Source organism: Somniosus microcephalus, unplaced genomic scaffold, assembly GCF_052327205.1.
Source record: "Somniosus microcephalus isolate GS21.2 unplaced genomic scaffold, FLI_Smic_1.0 unresolved_chr1, whole genome shotgun sequence".
Taxonomy (NCBI): domain Eukaryota; kingdom Metazoa; phylum Chordata; class Chondrichthyes; order Squaliformes; family Somniosidae; genus Somniosus; species Somniosus microcephalus.
Genome location: NW_028225179.1, coordinates 144638756 through 144658764, shown reverse-complemented (window position 1 = coordinate 144658764; position 20009 = coordinate 144638756). Strand labels below are relative to the sequence as shown.

Here is a 20009-nt window from a genome sequence, read left to right as displayed (position 1 = left end):
CCCACCAGGCTCCTGCACAATGACCACGCTGATTCAGCACAAACCACGCTTAGGTCTTAAAACAGAAGGGGCTCAGTTTGTAACCTCCCACTCTCCACTCTCAACAGGCAAATGCACTGGGACAATTTTAACCTAATCCACCCATTGGGAAACTGACGGGATCAGGAGCAATGCTGGTTTAACACCCTGCCCTGATTTTACTCTCCATTGACGTCAACGGAGAGTGATATTGGATGGGGAGTAAAACCGGCATTCCACCCGATCCCGTGGGATTCCCGCCCGGTGAGTTAGGTTAAGATCATTGCAAGCAACTGATCTGTTAAGTGGGAAAGATGATCAGATAGGAGAAGGCACATTGGGGGTAATTTTAACCTGCAAGAAATAAAACATACAAATAATCTCGAGTTTTATGTCATTTTAAATGTTTTATTTCATAATTATAACTAAATTCATGACTTAGGATTCAAGATTAAATGTTGTTACGTACTTGAGGATTATTTCCTGGCCAAGAGGTTCATGGTTTTTTGCGATGTATAAGTATTAAGTGCCATTTCTAGTACACCTTGTGCTACGTTAGCAAGCTTTACCCAAACATTTGATGTGTCAGCAGACTGCTGTTGCTTCTTTAGTGACTCGATCTCTTCCTCCATTTTCTGTGCTTTCAGTTGAAATTGCTTCTCCATTAATTCCCTCTGTTCTTTCAATTTGCTGTCCAGTGCCATCTGCTGCTCTCTCTGCAAGTTCTCTTTTTCTTCCTCCATCTTTAGCTCCAGGTGTTTGATGCTCTCTTCATCAAATATCTTATCATTGTCCCGCATCTTCTCTATGGCCTTCACTTCCTCTTCCTGAGCCTTTGCCCCTTGTTCGGCCTTGGCAACTCTCTGCTGCTCAACTTCAAAAGTAGAAAAAAAACCTCATTAGTAATTACATTTACACACACAAACACGTGCACATGCAAACATGCACACACACACACACACGCACACGTGCGCACAAGCACTTTCATAGATAATTTCTAAATTCTCCAAATTTACTGATTTTGATGCACCATCTCTTTTACTAGTGAAACTTTCCTTTGAGGGGAGCGATTATAGATGTCCTGGTGACATTGAGCAATTGTGCATGTATCTGTGGTGTTCAGGTTATTGGCTTGAACAAACAGTATGCACACCCACGTGCTCAACTGCTGCCGATTCGTAATCTTGTTTAATCTTGTGTTTAAAATATTGAGGGTTTTTTGATAGAGCAAGTAGGGAGAAAACATTTCCACTGGCAAGTGTTTCAGTAACCAGAGGTCATAAATTTAAAATAATTGGCAAAAGTAGAGAGTTGTTAAGATCTGGGAATGCACTACCTGAAAGGCTGGTGGACGCAGATTCCGTAGGAACTTTCAAAAGGCAATTGGACATGTACTTGAAGAAGACTAATATGCAGGGTTGTGGAGAAAAAGGTGGGGTGTGGGACTAAATTGGACAGCTCTTTCAAAGAGCCAGCACAGGCATGATGGGCCTAATGGCCTCCTTCTGTGCTGTAAGATTCTATGATTCTACTACTATTGCTACCAGTATTACCTACTAATACTACCACTAGTACTACATGCATTTATATAGTGGCTTTAACATAGCAAAATGTCCCAGGGTGCTTTAAAGGATATATAAACCTGGACACCGAGCCACAGAAGGAGACATCCTCCTCGTCACTGTCCAGTGATCCCTGCTGCCAAGTGCATGTGTGTAGATGTTGAAGGAGAACAGGACTGGGCTCAGCTCTGATGCTGTCTAGGTTAAGTTGACTCTGATGAAGGGGCCACACCTGAAATGTTAACCCAGTTTTCACCTTCTCAGATTGTGATGAGCTCATTGTGTACTTCAAGCACTTTGCGTTGTTAATCTCCGATTGGCAGGTTTTTCCTATTTTTATCGCTGCTACTGCGCTTCCACCTCTCACCTGTACAATCGCAGCTCCTGTACGTTATTTAAGGCTATGATTCCTTACACCAACTAAGTTACAGTAATTTCCTTACCCACCAGTTCTTTATCCTTGTCTGTCAGCATCTTGTCAGCCTGTAGCACAGAATCCGCTTCCGGAGTTTTCTGTTTCATGAACTCGTTCAAGGCAGCTTCGGCCTGTGGGGGGGGTGGGGGATTTAATATACAATTAAAGAAATGTCGGGAGGGACAAATTCATTGAGGCGGGAGTACTCACTGATTCATCATTGAGAAGTAGACGTGTAACTGTTGGGGAAGGAGATCTCACTGATTTAACATTGAGAAGTAGACCTGTTGGAGAAGGAGTGCTCACTGATTTATCATTGAGAAGTAGACCTGTTGGGGAAGGAGAGCTCACTGATTTAACATTGAGAAGTAGACCTGTTGGAGAAGGAGAGCTCACTGATTTAACATTGAGAAGTAGAACTGTTGGAGAAGGAGAGCTCACTGATTTAACATTCAGAAGTAGACCTGTTGGGGAAGGAGTGCTCACTGATTTGACATTGAGAAGTAGACCTGTTGGGGAAGGAGTGCTCACTGATTTAACATTGAGAAGTAGACCTGCTGGGGAAGGAGAGCTCACTGATTTAACATTGAGAAGTAGACCTGTTGGGGAAGGAGAGCTCACTGATTTAACATTGAGAAGTAGACCTGTTGGGGAAGGAGAGCTCACTGATTTAACATTGAGAAGTAGACCTGTTGGGGAAGGAGAGCTCACTGATTTAACATTGAGAAGTAGACCTGTTGGGGAAGGAGAGCTCACTGATTTAACATTGAGAAGTAGATCTGTTGGGGAAGGAGAGCTCACTGATTTAACATTGAGAAGTAGACCTGTTGGAGAAGGAGAGCTCACTGATTTAACATTGAGAAGTAGACCTGTTGGGGAAGGAGAGCTCATTCATTTAACATTGAGAAGTAGACCTGTTGGAGAAGGAGTGCTCACTGATTTAACATTGAGAAGTAGACCTGTTGGGGAAGGAGAGCTCATTCATTTAACATTGAGAAGTAGACCTGTTAGAGAAGGAGAGCTCACTGATTTAACATTGAGAAGTAGACCTGTTGGAGAAGGAGTGCTCACTGATTTAACATTGAGAAGTAGACCTGTTGGAGAAGGAGAGCTCACTGATTTAACATTGAGAAGTAGAACTGTTGGAGAAGGAGTGCTCACTGATTTATCATGGAGAAGTAGACCTGTTGGAGAAGGAGAGCTCACTGATTTAACATTGAGAAGTAGACCTGTTGGGGAAGGAGAGCTCACTGATTTAACATTGAGAAGTAGACCTGTTGGGGAAGGAGAGCTCACTGATTTAACATTGAGAAGTAGACCTGTTGGAGAAGGAGTGCTCACTGATTTAACATTGAGAAGTAGACCTGTTGGGGAAGGAGAGCTCACTGATTTAACATTGAGAAGTAGACCTGTTGGGGAAGGAGAGCTCACTGATTTAACATTGAGAAGTAGACCTGTTGGGGAAGGAGAGCTCACTGATTTATCATTCAGATGTGGACCTGTTGGGGAAGGAGAGCTCACTGATTTAACATTGAGAAGTAGACCTGTTGGAGAAGGAGTGCTCACTGATGTAACATTGAGAAGTAGACCTGTTGGAGAAGGAGAGCTCACTGATGTAACATTGAGAAGTAGACCTGTTGGGGAAGGAGTGCTCACTGATTTAACATTGAGAAGTAGACCTGTTGGAGAAGGAGAGCTCACTGATTTAGCATTGAGAAGTAGACCTGTTGGAGAAGGAGTGCTGACTGATTTAACATTGAGAAGTAGACCTGTTGGAGAAGGAGTGCTCACTGATTTAACATTGAGAAGTAGACCTGTTGGGGAAGGAGAGCTCACTGATTTAACATTGAGAAGTAGACCTGTTGGGGAAGGACAGCTCACTGATTTAACATTGAGAAGTAGACCTGTTGGAGAAGGAGAGCTCACTGATTTAACATTGAGAAGTAGACCTGTTGGAGAAGGAGTGCTCACTGATTTAACATTGAGAAGTAGACCTGTTGGAGAAGGAGAGCTCACTGATTTAACATTGAGAAGTAGACCTGTTGGAGAAGGAGAGCTCACTGATTTAACATTGAGAAGTAGACCTGTTGGGGAAGGAGTGCTCACTGATTTAACATTGAGAAGTAGACCTGTTGGGGAAGGAGTGCTCACTGATTTAACATTGAGAAGTAGACCTGTTGGAGAAGGAGTGCTCACTGATTTATCATTGAGAAGTAGACCTGTTGGAGAAGGAGAGCTCACTGATTCATCATTGAGAAGTAGACCTGTTGGGGAAGGAGAGCTCACTGATTTAACATTGAGAAGTAGACCTGTTGGGGAAGGAGAGCTCACTGATTTAACATTGAGAAGTAGACCTGCTGGAGAAGGAGAGCTCACTGATTTAACATTGAGAAGTAGACCTGTTGGAGAAGGAGTGCTCACTGATTTGTAATGATATCAGCAAATAGTGATGATATTTGTCTGTGTTTGATTACTTATGCCTTACAGCATGTTTGTCTGTGTTTTTGATTACTTGTGCCTGACCAGCAGAAGTCATGTGAGAGACAAGCAGTCCAGAGGGCTTTTACTTTCAGTTTCATTCTAGATGCATCACCGCATAGTGTGTCCTGTAAAAAGCTGTGGAAAGTCTTGAACAAGACTTTAGATTAAACAACATTCTCTTTCAGAAATGAGTCTTTATTGAACCCAAAAAGAAATCAAAACATGATGTCAGAAGTGGCTGAAAGAGAAAAAATCTGAAGTTAGCAACTTGATGGGACAGTGAAAGCAGTTGTGGCAAGTAAGCGAAATCAGCTCTCCGCATATTAGCAAGCCAGAAGAGAACATCGTTGCTTACCATTAGAGAATAGCTAACAAAGTGAAAAAATGGAAGGTTTACACCCCCCGGCGACGCTTCAATTAACAGGTAATGTGGCTGAAAATTGGAGAAGGTTCAAACAACGTTTAGAGTTGTATTTAGCGGCAATCGGAGCTGACAAGAAAAGTAATAAACAGAAATCGTCACTGTTCTTGCATGTCGTGGGTGATGAAGCGCTGGAGGTGTATAATAACTTCACATTCGCTGTTGATGGAGACAAAATGAAGCTAGATAAAATAATGGAACAGTTTGAGGCCTACTGCATACCTAAACGCAACGTGACCTTTGAGAGGCACAAATTTTTCACATGTGTACAGCAAATCGGCGAGACTATTGATCAGTATGTGACTGAACTGAGAAACCGGAGCAAATCGTGTGAATTTGGGGGACTCACAGACTCGCTAATAAAAGACAGACTGGTGTGTGGTATTCGAGATAATGGTCTAAGGGAAAGACTGCTAAGAGAGGAAGATCTAGACCTGGGAAAAGCCATAGCACTGTGTAGGGTTACAGAGACTGGAAGTTGCAGGCAAAGGAGCTGTTCAGTGACAGTAGCTGCAACGTGGATGCAGTGAGAAAGAACGGATACAAACCGTTTAACAAAGAGAGCGCCAATGTGAAAAAAGAAATGTGGCCAGCAAACAAAAATGAAAGAGACAATCGGAAGTCATGTAGTCGATGCGGTACACAGCATCCACCAAGAAAGTGTCCAGCATATGGTAAAACATGCAATAGATGCAACAAAAACAACCATTATGCCCGTTGCTGTAAGAACCAAGCGCAACAAAGCAAGGTCCATACAGTAGATGAAAGCGAGATAGAGGAATTCTATGTAGATGTGGTGTCTGAAAACAAAAAAGAAGAAAGAGACTGGATGTTGACACTAAAAGTGCACGACATACACATTCCATTTAAATTGGATATTGGAGCACAAGTTAATGTGATATCAGAGACCGATTTTAAGAGAATTAGACCCAGACCAAAGTTACATGGAATACAAGTGAAAGTGACCGGATACTCAGGTACTGATATACCAGTGAAAGGAAAATGCATTGTCAAAGTAACACACAAGGACAGAGAGCACACACTAGCATTAATCGTGGTGCCAAAGGATGTGCAAGCCATACTAGGGTTAAAAGCCTGTGAGAGACTGAACCTGGTAAAGAGAGTCCTCGTTGTGGAAAGCGAAGGAGAGACAGTCTATGATGAACTCATGAAAGAGTACAAAGACCTATTTAAGGGTCTAGGCTGCATTCCAGGAGAACACACGATCAGAGTAGATAAAAGTATGACACCGGTCATACATCCATGCAGAAAAGTTCCGTTTGCTCTTCAAAAGCAACTGAAGGCAGAGTTGGACAGGATGGAAAGCCTGAACGTGATTCAGAAGATAGATGAGCCAACTGAGTGGGTGAGTTCCCTCGTCGTAGTGGACAAAAAGAATGGAAAGCTCAGAATTTGCCTGGATCCAAGAGATCTAAACAGAGCAATAAAGAGAGAGCACTTCAAGCTTCCTACACGTGAGGAAATCATGGCACAGTTTGCAAATGCAAAATATTTCAGCAAGTTAGATGCGTCCTCAGGATTTTGGCAGATGAAGCTGGACGAAGCGAGTTCAAGACTATGCACGTTCAACACTCCATTTGGCAGATACAGATTCCTAAGGTTACCATTTGGCATTGCCTCAGCTCCTGAAGTGTATCACAAGACTATCCATATGATCTATGAGCACCTGGAGGGAGTTGATACATCAATGGATGACATCATAGTATGGGGAACCACGAGAACTGAGCATGACGAGAGACTGAAAAAAGTGCTGGAAGCAACAAGGAAAACAAACCTGAAGCTGAATAGAGAGAAATGCCAGCTCGGGGTGACAGAACTGACATTCGTGGGAGATATCCTTAGCAGTGAGGGCATCAGACCAGATCCCAGAAAGGTGTCCGCCATTGAGAATATGCCAAAGCCACAATGCAAAAAGGACGTGCAGAGGTTTAATGGAATGATCAACTACATGGGGAAATTCATATCCAACCTCTCAGAAAAGATGGCGCCACTGAGAAGACTAACTGAAAAGAACATAGAATGGGAATGGAATCATGAGCATGAGAAGTCATGGAGCGATCTAAAGAAACTGCTCACAGAGGAACCAGTTCTGAGGTTTTATGACCCAGCGAGACCCATCAAGATATCATCAGATGCATCACAGAGTGGGCTCGGTGCCGTTCTTCTGCAACAATATGACTACTGGCAACCTATTGCATATGCATCGCGCTCAATGACAGACGCAGAGACGCGATATGCTCAAATAGAAAAGGAGCTGCTCAGCATCACATACGCCTGTGAAAGATTTCACCAGTTTGTGGCAGGACAAGCAATCAGTGTAGAGACTGACCATAAGCCCTTGATTGCATTGTTCCAAAAGCCACTGAATAGCTGTCCGCTTAGAATACAAAGAATGATGATCAGGCTGCAACGCTATACACTGAATGTTGCGTACACACCGGGTAAGCTGATGTATACAGCAGACACGTTGTCCAGAGCTGTTGACCCAAGTGAGCCCGCAAACACCACAATGGATGAAAAAGTGAACGCCTACGTGGACATGATCACAAGTGCACTGCCCATAGCAGATGCAAAAATGGAGCTCATAAAGACTGAGACAAACAAAGATGAAACAATGAGACGACCGAGAAAAAGCATCTTGGATGGATGGCCCAACATGAAGCAAGACTGCTCACCTGACATGGCAGAGTACTGGAACTGCAGGGCGGAACTATCAGTGGTCGAAGACATCATCTACAAAGGAAGTAAAATAGTTATCCCAAAGAGTCTGAGAAGAGAGATGCTAAAAAAGATCCATGGAGGACATCTGGGAATCGAAAAGTGTAAGAAAAGAGCACGAGAGGTGATGTACTGGCCACGAATCAACCAAGATGTGACAAATGAGCTGTCAAACTGCACAATATGCCTGAAATATCGAGCAAGCAATCCGGTAGAACCACTAAAGCCACACCCAGCACCAGACAGACCTTACCAGAAGGTAGGCGCTGACCTATTCGTATGTCAAGGGAAGGACTATCTTGTCGTCACAGACTATTACTCCCTGTATCCAGAGGTTTGTAGACTGTACACCACCACTGCAGAAGCTGTGATAAGAAGTATGAAAGCCATATTCTCCAGACATGGCGTGGCAAGCGAGGTCTTCACAGACAACGGACCCCAGTTTAACAATGCAAATTTCCGACACTTTGCCAAAGAGTGGGACTTTGTCCACACAACGTCAAGTCCTCACTATCCACAGTCCAATGGACTAGTGGAAAAATCGGTCCAGACAGTGAAAAGACTGATGTACAAGGCAAAAGACAGTGGAACTGACTTCTACCAAAGCATGCTTGTATACCGCACAACGCCGCTCGAGTGTGGTATGTCACCAGCCCAACTCCTTATGGGACGTCGGCTAAGGTCAAACCTACCCATCCCGGAGAACCTCCTGAAAACAAAAGAGGGGGAGAAAGTGAGGAAGTTCAAAGAACAACAGAAAGAAAAGCAAAAGTACTACTATGACAGAGGAACACAAAACCTACCTGAACTCCACACTGGTGACCAAGTAAGGTTGAAAGACAAAACAAACACATGGACTCAGAAGGGAACTGTCCTGAGTGAAGTTCAACCAAGATCATACACCATTCAGACAGATGAGGGTGCCGTTCTGAGAAGAAATCGTCGAGATCTTCTCATGGGACCAGCCACAGCAGGTCAAGAGACTGATACTGGTGAACAACCTGATCACACAGCTGAGAACCAATCATCTGAGGCAACAACTCAGATTCAAGGACAATCAATCAGAAAATCCTCAAGACACGTGAAGCCTCCTGAGAGACTCATTGAGCAAATTTAAGGACTATTGTTAAAGAAGGAAGTAATGTTATCTTATTCTTTCTTCAAGTTCTAGTGTATTGACATATTTCATGTGAACACACAAAGCAAGGGTAAAAGACCTTGATCATGATAATGATAATGTAAGTTCATTAAATGTTGTTAGTTAAAAGTAAAATACTTTTGTTTTAAGAAAGGGAGATGTAATGATATCAGCAAATAGTGATGATATTTGTCTGTGTTTGATTACTTATGCCTTACAGCATATTTGTCTGTTTTTGATTACTTGTGCCTGACCAGCAGAGGTCATGTGAGAGACAAGCAGTCCAGAGGGGTTTTACTTTCAGTTTCATTCTAGATGCATCACGGCATAGTGTGTTCTGTAAAAAGCTGTAGAAAGTCTTGAACAAGACTTTAGATTAAACAACATTCTCTTTCAGAAATGAGTCTTTATTGAACCCAAAAAGAAATCAAAACATGATTTAACATTGAGAAGTAGACCTGTTGGGGAAGGAGAGCTCACTGATTTAACATTGACAAGTAGACCTGTTGGAGAAGGAGAGCTCACTGATTTAACATTGAGAAGTAGACCTGTTGGGGAAGGAGAGCTCACTGATTGAACATTGAGAAGTAGACCTGTTGGAGAAGGAGAGCTCACTGATTTAACATTGAGAAGTAGACCTGTTGGAGAAGGAGTGCTCACTGATTTAACATTGAGAAGTAGACCTGTTGGAGAAGGAGAGCTTACTGATTTAACATTGACAAGTAGACCTGTTGGAGAAGGAGAGCTCACTGATTTAACATTGAGAAGTAGACCTGTTGGGGAAGGAGAGCTCACTGATTGAACATTGAGAAGTAGACCTGTTGGAGAAGGAGAGCTCACTGATTTAACATTGAGAAGTAGACCTGTTGGAGAAGGAGTGCTCACTGATTTAACATTGAGAAGTAGACCTGTTGGAGAAGGAGAGCTTACTGATTTAACATTGAGAAGTAGACCTGTTGGGGAAGGAGTGCTCACTGATTTAACATTGAGAAGTAGACCTGTAGGGGAAGGAGAGCTCACTGATTTAACATTGAGAAGTAGACCTATCGGGGCAGGAGTGCTCACTGATTTATTACTGAGAAGAGGCACTGTTTCTTTTTGTGGTTAATGGAGCCACTGATGAAAATAGAATTTGGAGAGGGATTGAGTTGGTGTAAAATTGAAATCGTTTCCTGATCAGAAAACAGAGCGAAATGGGTGAATAGTATTTACCTTATTCCCCTTTCCAGCGGCGGAGTGGAATTGCAGAATCACCTTCTGGCGATCCTCTTCGTACAGTTGATACCCACCGGGCCAAGCGTAAACCCCCTCTCGTAGTTTCTTCTCCATCTCGGTGGACAGGGACTCCAGCAGATTTGTGCACATCTCCATGAAAGCAGCTTCATTCTTGTCACAAAACTCAAAGTAATGCATTTGCACCTCATCCTGGCAAAAACAGGAAATCCAGATATGGTAACCAGATCTAAAGACAATATTGGACCAGATATTCGATTGTTTGTGTCACGTTAGACTGAAATACTATTAACTTTTTTAAAAACTGTGAATGCTGGGAAATCCACAGCAGGTCAGTCTACTCTCAATCATCAGCAAAGTGATGGAAGGTGTCATCAACAGTGCTATCAAGCGGCACTTACTCACCAACAAGCTGCTCACTGATGCCCAGTTTGCGTTCCGCCAAGACCACTCGGCTCCCGACCTCATTACAGCCTTGGTCCAGACATGGACAAAGGAGCTGAACTCCAGAGGTGAGGTGAGAGTGACTGCCCTTGACATCAAGGCAGCATTTGACCGAGTCTGGCATCAAGGAGCTCTAGTAAAACTGAAGTCAATGGGAAACAGGGGGAAAACGCTCCACTGGCTGGAGTCATACCTAGCACAAAGGAAGATGGTTGTGGTGGTTGACGGTTGATCATCACAGCCCCAGGACATCATTGCAAGAGTTCCTCAGGGCAGTGTCCTCGGCCAAACCATCTTCAGCTGCTTAATCAATGACCTTCCCTCCAACATAAGGTCAGAAATGTGGATGTTCGCTGATGACTGCAGTGTTCAGCGCCATTCACAACTCCTCAGAAAATGAAGCAGTCCATGCCCGCATGCAACAAGACCTGGACGACGTTCAGGCTTGGGCTGATAAGTGGCAGGAAACATTCGCGCCACAGAAATGCCAGGCAATGACTATCTCCAACAAGTGAGAATCTAACCACTTCCCCTTGACATTCAATGGCATTACCATCACCGAATCCCCCACTATCAACATCCTGGGGGTCACCATTGACCACAAACTTAACTGGACCAGCCACATAAATACTGTGGCAACACGAGCAAGTCAGAGGCTAGGTATTCTGCGCTGAGTATCTCACCGCTTTTCCACCATCTACAAGGCACAAGTAAGGAGTGTGATGGAATACTCTCCACTTGCCTGGATTTGTGCAGCTCCAAAAAACACTCAAGAAGCTCGACAGCATCCAGGACAAAGCAGCCCGCTTGATTGGCACCCCATCCACCACCTTAAACATTCACTCCCTCCACCACCGGTGTACCGTGGCTGCAGTGTGTACCATCTACAAGATGCACTGCAGCTACTCGCCAAGACTTCTTCGGCAGCACCTCCCAAACCCGTGACCTCTTCCACCTAGAAGGATAAGGGCAGCAGGCGCATGGGAACACCACCACCTCCAAGTTCTCCTCCAAGTCACACACCATCCTGGCTTAGAAGTATATCGCCGATCCTTCATCGTCGCTGGGTCAAAATCCTGGAACTCCCTACCTAACAGCACTGTGAGAGTACCTTCACCACATGGAATGCAGCGGCTCACCACCACCTTCTCAAGGGCAAATAGGGATGGGCAATAAATGCTGGCCTTGCCAGCGATGCCCAGATCCCATAAGCGAATTTTAAAAAAAAATACATCTGTCGAGAATAAAATATAGCTTAATGCTTCGACAGTACCCATCATTAATATTCAAGATGGACAAATAGGAAAAGTTGGGGCGGGGAAAGAGAGAGACACGTGCAAACAACTTATATAGCAATCACAGATGGGGAAGGTGAATATTCTCCACCCCGCTTGAAAGGAAAGCAGGAGATTGTCAGATGATATAAGAAATCCTTTCAGGCGTTGTGCACATAGTTAAAATATAGTGTGGAAATAGCTAAGTTAGTGAGGGACCCACCCTTGGAAAAACATGTGGAAATGATGGAAAGTTGAAAAGATCTAGAAGCCTGGAAATGCAGGCCTGGAATTAAACTTGGTGGAAATGATTCCCAGCAAAAGCTGACAAGGTGGGTAAATGTCGGGTTAGGAATAGGATGGCTGGTTAAATGTTATTAACGTTTCAGGTTGATGGGCTTTCATCAGAACTGGAAGAACATAGACATAGAAGATAGGAGCAGGAGTAGGCCACTCGAGCCTGCTCCGCCATTCAATGAGATCATGGCTGATCATCCAATTTCAGTACCCGGTCCCTGCTTTCTCCCCATACCCCTGGATCCCTTTAGCCTTAAGAAATATATCCAACTCCTTCTTGAATATATTTAATGAATTGGCCTCTACAGTCTTCTGTGGTAGAGAATTCCACAGGTTCACCACTCTCTAGGTGAAGAAATTCCTCCTCATTTCTGTCCTAAATGTCCTACCCCTTAGCCTTAGACTGTGACCCCTGGTTCTGGACTCCCCGACCATCAGGAACATCCTTCCTGCATCTAGTCTGTCCAGTCCTGTCAGAATTTTATAAGTTTCAATGAGATCCCCTCTCATTCTTCTAAACTCCAGTGAGTACAAGCCCAATCGTCCCAATCTCTCCTCATATGTCATTCCTGCCTTCCCAGGTATCTGTCTGGTAAATCTTCTCTGAACTCCCTCCATGGCAAGAACATCCTTCCTCAGATAAGGCGACCAAAACTGCACACAATACTCAAGGTGTGGTCTCACCAAGGCCCTGTACAACTGCAGCAAGACATCCTTGTTCCTGTACTCAAACCCTCTCGCTACGAAGGCCAACATACCATTTGCCTTCTTAACCGCCTGCTGCACCTGCATGCTTACCTTCAGCGAATGGTGCACAAGGATACCCAGGTCTCGTTGCACTTCTCCTTCTCCCAATCTATTGCCGTTCAGATAATAATCTGCCTTCCTGTTTTTGCCATCAAGAAGTTAGAGATTTACCAATTTAAAAGCAAGTACAGCACCAGGGAGAATAAGGGATGGGGGAGGAGGAAAGAACACATCCTCTGGAACCATCTTTTGTTTCTTTACTTGTCCTGTTACCACCCACCTTTTGCCTTGCACCATCATCCCTTTTGTCATTGAATTACTCTTGCCCTCCCTCCCCCCATTTCCCCCTTGCTCTGCACTTGCTTGAAAACTGTTAAATTTCTAACACCTTCCAGTTCTATTGAAAGGTCATTGACCTGTAATGTTAACTCTGTTTCTCTCTCTCCACAGATGCTGCCTGACCTGAGCGTTTCCAGCCTTTCCTGTTTATATTTAGATTTCCAGCTCTTGTGTTGGCTGGTAATATGGTTTTCTACAGACTGAAGTAATCCAATACTCCATGGGATACAATCCTGTGCTGTGGGGGGCGGTGGGTGTCTGGCCTGAATAGTGCAAAATGTGAGGATGGATGAATATTTGATCATCAGGGAGTATTTTAGCAAGATGATTTCCTGGGAGTCCACGATGAGGTTGTTTGCGCAGGGTTATGTGGAAGAAGCAGGCCTTTGATAGGCTGAATGGCCATTATAATTCCATGCTTCTTTTAATGTCCTCATTTTATTTTCTAAACGTGAACTAGATTCTCACCACCAGCTGTTTGTAGTACGCCTGATCTCGGTCATTGAAGGAGCGCCTCATGAAGAGGTCGATGGCCTCTTTCCGACACAGTGTGTGAATCTCCGCCAGCTTTTCAGTTTCAGTTGGTAACTTTGCCATCATATCCATCTGTTGCTGGTAGTGAGTCAGGGCATCTGTGAGGGCCGCTGTATTTTCAATCTTAGCCATACTGGTGACAGCATCGTCTATGCAAGGTACTGTCCCACTGGCAATAGTGTCGACGTAGGTTTTAGCTAAGATTGCCAACTCTGCAACAAAGGACAGAACAAACAGTTCATTACAGAACATTTATAATTATAGAGGTTTAAAGAGGGGGTCTCCTAGTGAGCATGGCACACTCAACAATACTGCCTCTAATCCAGCACCAATTGACACTAAATTGCTACAGGAAACTTTCAATTTACCGGCACCTAAATAACCGGAAATCTCGGTTAACCGGCAAAATTCAGGAGTAGGTTCAGGTAAGTTTTACTTCATATTGTACTTGCCTTCCTCGATTTGTTGCTGTGCAAGGGTGTGGCTGCAGCTGTTGCTAAGCTACAGAGATGCTTGGAACTTGTGGCCATTGTTCTGAACCTGTTGCTAAGCAACAGGGTTTGTTGCTTTATACGGAGCTCTCATCTCTCTCTATCTTTTACTATAGCTTTCGGTTATCTGGAATTTTTGATGAACCGGCACCACGTTGGTCCCGTCGGTGCCGGATAAAAAAAAGTTTCCTGCAATGCCATTCAGAGACCAAAGCCTGACATAGGGTGCAAAAGTGGAAATTGCCACAGTGGTGCAATAAGGGGTGATGTCATGAGGTTTGGACTGAAACACATTGGTGAGGGAGCTTCAGTCCATCTATTCTTGACCTGGAAGTGCTTGATGTGAACACCCAGGTGGAAACACTGGGTGCCTGAATTAGAACATGTTCCTTTGCTCACCACTAGCATCCCTCACCTTGATGAGCACCAAACTTAGAGGGGGGAAGAAAAAGAGGGACCTCGATGGACTCAACACTTTGCTGCTAAAGCCATTAAACAGTTTGATGGATATAGCAACAGCCATCAACAATTCAGTGAGCCGACACACTTAGTTGTGCTATTGTGGTGCACTTACTTCTACCATTGATCTTGTGACCTCCTTTGATGGTCTTTGGCTCCGATTCAACAAAGATGTACTGGCAGAACTCCTGGCACACGTCAACAAATTGGGGATCAAGCTGACTTTCTGGGAGCATTTCCACCTGGTTTAGATTCTTACTGCTAGTTGGCTGAACGAAAACAAAGCATTTGCGAGACCGGAAGTAGTTCCTGATGCACTCACGGGGCTGGTTGTACTCCATCACTTTTTTCGAAACACCTGCATTCGGTAGAGATAAGAAAAAAAGACTACATCGACTTTGGGTGCCAGTGCGACAGTTTAGCACAACGTTGCCAACCTTTGTTCCATATCCCTGGATACCCTCACCCAACAAAAATCTATCCATCTCAATCTTGGAAATTTCGATTTACCCAGCCTTTTTGGGGAGAGAGTTCCAGATTTCCACGACCATTTGTGTGAAAAAGTGCCTCCTGATTTTACACCTGAACAGCCTGGCTCTAATTTTAAGGTTATGACTTCTTCTGGATTCCCCCACCACCAGAGGTTCTCTGTATCTACCCTATCGAATCCTTTTAAACACCTCGGATCAGATCACCCCTCAACCTTCTAAACTCAAGGGAATACAAACCACGGTTATGCAACCTGTCCTCATAATTTCACCCTTTTAGCCCTGGTATAATTCTGGTAAATCTGAGCTGCATCATCTCCAAGGTCAATTGTAACCTTGGTTAGCACAATTCTTGCCAAGAGTATCCTCCTGCAGCCTAAATTTTAATGAAAGAATATGCAGAGAGTGGAGCGGGTAGAATTTGCACTGTAGAGAGTTAGGCAGGGTGCGTAGGAGATTTACTAGAATGGTACCAAAGTCGCGGGACTTCAGTTACGTGGACGACTGGAGAAGCTGGGATTGTTCTCCTTAGAGCAGAGAAAGTTAAGGGGAGATTTAATAACATGATCAGGGGGTTTTGATAGAGTAAACAAGGAGAAACTGCTTACAGTGGCAGGAGTGTTGGTAACCAGAGGACACAGATTTAAGATAATTTGCAAAAGAATCAGAGGCGAGATAAGGAGAATTTTTTTTACACAGCGAGTTATGATGATCAGGAATGCACTGCCTGAAAGGGCGGTGGAAGCAGATTCAATAGTAACTTTCAAAAGGAAATTGGATTAATACTTGATGGGGAAAAATTTGCATGGCTATGGAGAAAGGGCAGGGGGGAGTGGGACTAATTCGACAGCTCTTTCAAAGAGCTGGCATAGGCATGATGGGCCAAATGGCCTCATTCTGTGCTGTATCATTCTAGAAGTGTACTGGCCCAGAAAGGAAAGTACCAGTGATAACAAGCTGGTGTAAAGTATAATACAATCTCACATGGGTGAAAGATATTGGATACATTGTGAAACTACCTTTCCTGAGTTGTAAACCATGGTTTAAATATTCGTCTGCTGTGGCGTCCTGGCCATTGATTTTCAGTTCCAGGGTGAAATCCCGCACTGCCCAAACAAAGGCCGGAGAGATCTTCAGCAAGTCTAGTTCTTCATCATCGTCATCTTCATCATTGGCCTTCACTTTGATTAGCTCGGTCAGATCGGAAACGTAACTGGATTTTGTTAAGGAACCAACTGTCTACAATCCTTTGCACCAGACAATTACTTTAAAACAGTGTAGGAGGTGGTTGTCTACAGACAGTTGTTGTTCAAACGACAAGTCAGCTCAAAGATTGGTCACCTGGCATTCGAAGTGAGCAAGTTCCAGAACGTGGAACAAACATGATTGGGAATGACTCGGTGGCATTTCAGGGAGTGGAAGGGCTGGAGCTGGGAAAGGGAAGATTCAGGTGAACTGACTGAAGAGGAGGTGGAACAGCTGAGAGACAAAGCCAAAATATTTCATCGGGGAGAAGGAAAAACTGATCACAGACAAGGGTAGAGCTAATGGCAAGAAGAGTCAAGAAACAAACAGTCAAAGAATCCGAAAGCTACAAGACACGACGGTTCAACTGGAAAAGAGGAACCGTTGTGACTAGCAATTTAGAAAAATGAATAACAAACACCAAAAATTATGCAGAAAAGGAAGAACTAAAAAGACTTCAGATGAGCAAAAGAGGTGGAAAGTATGGTTGTAACCATGGACTACATCCCTTTTGTATTGTTAAAATTATGGCATAAGACACACACATCCTGTCCACAAATCCTACTCCCGGTTGCCACAAGTTTTGGTCACTCTTTTCCATCTATTGTAAATTGCGAGGTCAACATTTCCCATTAACTTTTGCCATCAATTGTCATCATGTAGTTGCAGGCACAGGCCACTAGATGGACCAAGTTTATGAAGCCTCTCTCCTAACTCCAAGGAGGAAAGACTTGCATTTCTACAGCTCCTTTCACGACCTCAGGACGTCCCAAAGTGCTTAACAGTCAATGAAGTATTTTTGAAGTGCAGGATCACTATCTTTCATTATATATAAAAAAACTTTATAAAAACAGCCATTCGGCCCCTCGAGCCTGTTCGGCCATTCAATTAGACCGTGGCTGATCTGTATGTCAACTCCATTTACCCGTCTTTGCTCCACAATCCTTTAATACCCTTACCTAACAATTTATTAAGCTTTATGTTCAATTAGCTGTAACATTACTAGCATAATCTCCATAATTGTTGAGACATTTTAAAATTAAAATCAGGAATCCTAGTGGCTATTTCCTGCCCCTGAGCTCCCAGTATGGGGATTCACCCATGGGGATCACATATCAAAATGTCACGTGCAATGGACCTAAAATCGTGAGGTTGCCTGTGGGCGATTTCACAATATGCAATCCCAGCGACAAAGCTCCCTGGCGGGAGAGTGCGAACAGAAAGTTTCCACCCGGTATGACCAGAAACACCAACAGACTTTTTGAACCGTTTAATTACATAGGATTACACAGGATATACGGCACAGGAACTGGCCATTCGGCCCAACCAGTCCATGCCGGCATTTATGCTCCACTCGAGCCTCCTCCCATCTTTTCTCATTTAACTCTATCAGTATAACCCTCTATTTCCTTCTCCCTCATATGCTTATCTAGCCTCCTCTTAAATGCATCTAAACTATTCGCTTCATTCACTCCCTGTGGTAGCGAGTTCCACATTCTCACCACTCTTTGGGTAAAGAAGTTTCTTCTGAATTCCCTATTGGATTTGTTATATTGATGGCCTCGTTATTCTCTTCCCCACAAGTGGAAACATTCTCTCTGTATCTACTTTACCAAAACCCTTTCGTGATTTTAAAGACCTCTATTAGGTCACCCCTCAGCCTTCCTTTTTCAAGTGAAAAGAGACCCAGTCTGTTCATCCTTTCCTGATAGGTATCTCCTCGCATTTCTGGTATCATCCTTGTAAATCTTCTCTGCACCCTCTCCAGTGCCTCCACATCCTTTCTATAATATGGCGACCAGAACTGTACGCAGTACTCCAAGTGTGGTCTAACCAAGGTTCGATACAAGTTTAGCATAACTTCCCTACTTTTCAATTCTATCCCTCTAGAAATAAACCCTAGTGCCTGGTTTGCTTTTTTTATGGCCTTGTTAACCTGTGTCGCTACTTTTAGCGATTTGTGTATTTTTACTCCGAGATCCCTTTGCTCCTCTACCCCACCCAGGCTCACCCCTCAAGTAATAAGTGACCTCATTATTCTTCCTACCAAAATGTAATACCTCACACTTATCTGTGTTGAAATATATTTGCCAATTATATGCCCATTCTGCAAGTTAATATCCCCCTGTAATTTGTTGCAGTCCTCCTCAGTATTGACTATCCACCCCAGTTTGGTATCATCCGCAAATTTAGAAATTGTTTTTTTTGATTCCAAAGTTTAAATCGTTAATGAAAATTGTGAACAGCAGTGGTCCCAGCACTGATCCTTGTGGAACACCACTACCTACCTTCTGCCACTGAATAGTGTAGTGTCCGTGTGTAGATAAAGACACTGAAGACAGGAGTTGGTTCCTAGGTATTTACTAAGCAAGTCTGGGGGGGGTTCTAAAGGATATACACAATACACAGGCTTATATAGCCCAAGTGGCAATTACCGGCATTACGCACACCTGGGGCTCTTAAAGGCACATACACCACAATTCCTCCCCTTCTAGCTAACCAGTACATCATATTTTAAGTAATTATTAATTACATGTTATATGCAAAATAATATACATTGCTGTATTAATTAATTATAAGTTAGTCTCTCAGGAGGCTTCCTGACTCGGTCCGGATAACGCCTCGGGGGTGTAGTAGTTTCTGGTGGTGTAGTAGGTTCTTCTGGCAAGGCTGATTCGGCTTGAAGGCCAGTGTCGGGTTCATCGGGTTCCAGTATCACCGGATCGGAGGTAGATATGGGTATCTCTACTTCATCGTTAGATGTATAGCGTGGTGGTGTAGGTTGTCCCTTTTCGGATGACTTGATGATTTGGTCAGCATGGCGCCTTATTATGCTTTCTCCGATGTCCACGGTATACATCAGTGATCCTAGTCGTGTGCAGATAGTTCCAGGCTGCCATTTCTCGGTACGGTACGGTACGGTAGTCCCGGGCCAAAACCGGTTGGCCTATCTGGAAGGCCCTAGTTGGCCTTTCATTCATGCCCTGAAACTGCCGGTTCTCCACGTCCCTTCGGATGTTGGGCTTGACCAAATCCAGCCGGCATCTTAGGTTTCTATTGTAGAACATCATGGCGGGAGTTTGGTTTGTAACCATATGTGTTGCATTCCTATATGCAAATAAGAAGTTATCCACCTTGTGCTGAAGTTTTATGTCTTCATTACCCATGGCCTTTAGGCCTTCTTAAAGGTCTGGACAAACATTCCAGCCAATCCATTGGTGGCGGGATGGTATGGGGCGGACGTGTAGTGCTTTACCCCATTGTTCTTTAAGAACTTTCTGAATTCTTCGGACACAAATTGCGGTCCATTATCAGAACATATCTGTTCCGGCAGCCCATTCCTGGCAAATATGGTCCTTAATACTGTGATGGTTTTTTCCGTGGTGGTGGAGGACATCTTTATTACCTCCGGCCACTTGGAGTGTGCATCAACTGCGATTAAGAACATTGAGTCCATAAATGGACCAGCAAAGTCGATGTGCACCCTTTGCCAGGGAGATGAGGGCCACTCCCATGGATGTAGAGGGGCCTGTGGCGGAGCATTTTGGACCTTCTGGCATCCTAGGCAGCTCTTGGTCATGTCTTCGATGTCTCCATCGATACCTGGCCACCATACAAACGCCCTAGCTAGGTTCTTCATTTTCACTCCACCCAGATGCCCCTCGTGAAGCTCCTTTAGCACTT

General features: G+C 44.0%; 1 protein-coding gene across 1 annotated transcript in view; it reads right to left on the bottom strand.

The window, feature by feature from the left end:
- Nucleotides 1-423: 423 nt before the first annotated feature.
- LOC147096184 (guanylate-binding protein 1-like) overlaps nt 424-20009 on the bottom strand; it is a 63320-nt gene continuing 43734 nt past the window's right edge. The window contains 6 exon segments of the mRNA XM_085973790.1: nt 424-892; nt 2024-2126; nt 9987-10199; nt 13577-13854; nt 14708-14950; nt 16100-16293. Of these exon segments, the coding sequence (XP_085829916.1) occupies nt 495-892; nt 2024-2126; nt 9987-10199; nt 13577-13854; nt 14708-14950; nt 16100-16293 (1429 nt within the window). The 3' untranslated portion in view covers nt 424-494.